The following is a 3,569-nucleotide window of genomic DNA, read 5'->3' as shown; positions in this document are numbered from 1 at the left end:
TCCAAGGGGTTGGTTAAGGTTGCCAGAGATTCGTTAAAAAGCCTTAATCAGTGGGTTTTGGGTGGTGGGGATGTTGTTGGTGTGGTTGTGTGCTGCTGAAAGGGGAGGGTAGAGCTCGAGGAGGACGGGAGCGTAGCGAGGGGGTCTGTGAAACGTCAGAAACAGCACACAAGCATCGCCACGTAATTACGGACTCCTATTATGGTCCATCTACCCTCCCAGGAGTCTCAGAGTTTCATTTACTCCCCGGCTGGTTCAGGCAGCATCCGCAGCGTGCCAGCGTGCGCCTCATTTGAAGTGCCAGAGCAAGAGAGAAGCAGAGACTGAGCGAAGCAGAGAGAGAGAACGAAGGGAAAGCAAGAGTGAGTCGACTGATTCTCACTGAGAAAAAGCAATAGTTTCAAGAAAGGTGCCTTAGCCATTGCAGTGTCAGTTTCCCAGTGCGTTCAGCCCTGAGCTGAGCCAGCTTTACGCACACACGAGCGCATCTGTTCGGCATCAGTAAAGCTCAGTCAGTTGCGACCGTGAGTCAACAGGAGTGGGAAGTGGGGAGGACTTTTTATTAAGAGGACTTCTTGAAAACCCAGATGCAGGACGCTGTGATTTTATATGGAGACTCTATTTGTTGTTTATGCGCGTGTATGGATGGACCGGATGCGTAGAGATTTGTGATCGAGGGAAAACAAACAAGGGGAAACGCTTTTTTCTTCTATCTGTAGAAGTTTGGTTTACCGCCACTGCTGCGTCTGGATGTGAGCAGCAACTGTGCTTTGCTTGGAAAACTGAGGTTTCTCCGGCTGGTTTGTAGGCGCTGTTCCTGTTCGTGCGTTCTATGTGCAAGGATACATTTGGCTCGCTTATTATTATTGCTCAGTTTTTTTCTACTGTATCCTATTTGCGTCATGACTTCTAGCTATGCACATGTAAGGGACAGGCAAGCAACGATATCAAATCGCTTGGAGAGTCCGATTACATCGAATCTGGAAAACCTTCAAGCCAAAAAGAACTTCTCCGTGAGCCACCTGTTGGATCTGGAGGAGGCCAGGGAAATGGTTGGGACACAGGCGGACGAGAGTGTCGGTGAGGCAGGGAGGAATATGCTGGAGTCCCCGGGGCTGACCAGTGGGAGTGACACCACCCAGCAGGAGAGTAAGTAAGAAGTGTACTCTAAGTGCAGCCTATACACTCGGGACTGATTAACACCTTAACGCAGAAATTGATTATTAGGCTACATTAGCAAATGCAGGCTAGGTCTATATTGTGTAAACTATAGGAACCCATGTTGTTAATAATTCGCAGAATAATCCGTATGATTTGAGGTTTGAACCCATTTTGGTGTGCGCCATCGGTAATTTGAGTGGGCCTRTTTGGAGAAGAGTTGCAGTGTACAGTGTGAACAAATACCGTACAGAATTATGAACACAATACTGCAAGCTACTGTCATTTATTTTCATTAAGTCTTGCACAGTCTTTTCCCGTCGATATATAGAGTCCTTCGTGACTCGTGGTAATATATCATTTCTGACGACTACACTGAAAACGACCATTCATTTACCATTAACACTTTGACGTCAACGAAGTATGGCGATGTTGGTGGATATGGTCAACAAAATAAATATTATGGGAAAGTCAAGCTTTACAATAATAAATCAAAACAAACACTACTATGGAGGCGTCCACAACTGCCTTGATGACTTAGATGGGTCAGGAGGATAGCCTGAAATGTGGTTTGTCTATCATTATTATTTGTAAATGCGATAGAGGAGACTGAAGTCCATTTGGATACACCCCATTTAAACCAAAAGAACACCGCGGGTTTTCCCCATTCAGCCATACTGTTGAGAGAGTCAATGAACCCGTCAGGTACCGGGTGATACGCCCTCCTATCCAGAGTCATTTGGAGAGGTTGACAGAAACGTTAGGGTTTAATGAGTGTTATTGTTATTTTACGGCTAAATCGGACCTCGAGGAGAGGTATGTGAGAAACGTGAGTAAGGGGAAAGGCGCAAGTTGATGTCGTTAATTCACAGTTATTTCGCTTGTCAAACAACTTCAGAATATTTCTACATAATAATTTGTCATAATTATCGGATGTGTCCTGTTGACATGGCTGTGACAATTACGGGATCAAATAACACAACGTCATTAGATCTGCTTGTCAAGAATAATTATGTTCCGTAATTAATCATGTTGGGATGTTTGTGTAATGTTTGGTATTCGTAAACACATTTAGGCCTATAGAAAACAAGCAATTAACTTGTAATATTAGGAGGAACACATAGCTTGGACAATTAACATCATGCATAGCCCATAAATCATCGTGGTGAATTTTCTTACTTTTAAAATATATTATCAACAATTTCACACGAGCTTTAACTAATTCCCATAAACATTTTTTGTTCATGGAGTTAGATCGCAGTAGGCTCTAGACTACTATAATTTGGTTAAGGCCTCATCATGATTATAGGCATCCGTTGAAATTGAATGGTTTTCACCCCGTTTACCACATAAAAGGTTTCTTCTGTGGTTTGATCAGCCTCCAGTAAAGCATCACTCTATTTGTCAGTATGCAAACAACAACGGCACCTTTGGCCCAATGTTTTCAGCTCAGATGATTATATTTCTTAGGCCTTCACATAATGACATGCTTTTAATGTATTCTTTTAGCAGGGACAAACAACATACATACTGGGAAAAACGGGTTGAATAATCGTTGTTTCCATATCATAAAAAATTAATAATAATTGATGACGTGGAAAACAGTTTGGATTTGCAAAAGTCATCAATGTAAGGCATTTTAGTTTTTTTTACCCAACCTGCAACCTAAATCCAATGACATAGTGACATTGTTGGTTGATTTCACATTGAATTCACGTTAGTTGACAACTCAACCAAATGTAAATCAAAACTAGACGTTGAACTGACATTTGTGCCCAGTGGGTATTTTCCTCGTGCAAAACTATCTTATCGATTTTCAGTTCATGTTTAAATTAGTCATTTCGAAACTTACACATTATCCCTTTTGGCAACGAATAAACATCAGCAAAATTTGATAGAAACAAATAGCCTATATCGATTATATTATTTTGGCAATCGTTGTATTGTAAAAATGTGTATATTTTTTATGCACAATTATTTAGCCTAATAATTATTTTTGAAGCCCATTTCTCACGTCCATTACGCTATGATACATACATGTAATTGATATGAATAACATAATAACAGAAATTTAAGTCCTTTAATATCGTCTGCTGCTACGCTTGACTTGGCAGTTGTTCTTTTATCATTAGTTTACAACAAGATACCCTATTAAAATGAGTGCAATTGCAACTTTACAGCATTCACAATTGGTTTCAGATTAATATAAATTATTAGCATAACATAATACATGTATTTTATACATTCTAGTTTCAAACTTTTTTTTACACAGTCGTTAATGGTATAATTAAGATACGCCCGTTATAGCCCTGGAATTGTGTTCCCAATGTCGACTGTGTTCCCAATGTCGACTGTGTTCCCAATGTCGACTGTGTTCCCAATGTCGACTGTGTTCCCAATGTCGACTGTGT

General features: G+C 40.6%; 1 protein-coding gene across 1 annotated transcript in view; it reads left to right on the top strand.

Annotated features, from left to right (window-relative positions):
• The window catches only part of prrx1b (paired related homeobox 1b), a 13,135-nt gene continuing 9,566 nt past the window's right edge, over positions 1–3,569 (top strand). The window contains exon 1 of the mRNA XM_070447679.1: positions 1–1,149. Within this exon, the coding sequence (XP_070303780.1) occupies positions 903–1,149 (247 nt within the window). The 5' untranslated portion in view covers positions 1–902. The remainder of the gene's footprint in view (positions 1,150–3,569) is intronic.

This window comes from Salvelinus sp. IW2-2015, linkage group LG16 (assembly GCF_002910315.2).
Source record: "Salvelinus sp. IW2-2015 linkage group LG16, ASM291031v2, whole genome shotgun sequence".
Taxonomy (NCBI): domain Eukaryota; kingdom Metazoa; phylum Chordata; class Actinopteri; order Salmoniformes; family Salmonidae; genus Salvelinus; species Salvelinus sp. IW2-2015.
Note: the sequence above shows the minus strand (reverse complement) of the source record. Positions and strands in the feature narration are given on the sequence as shown.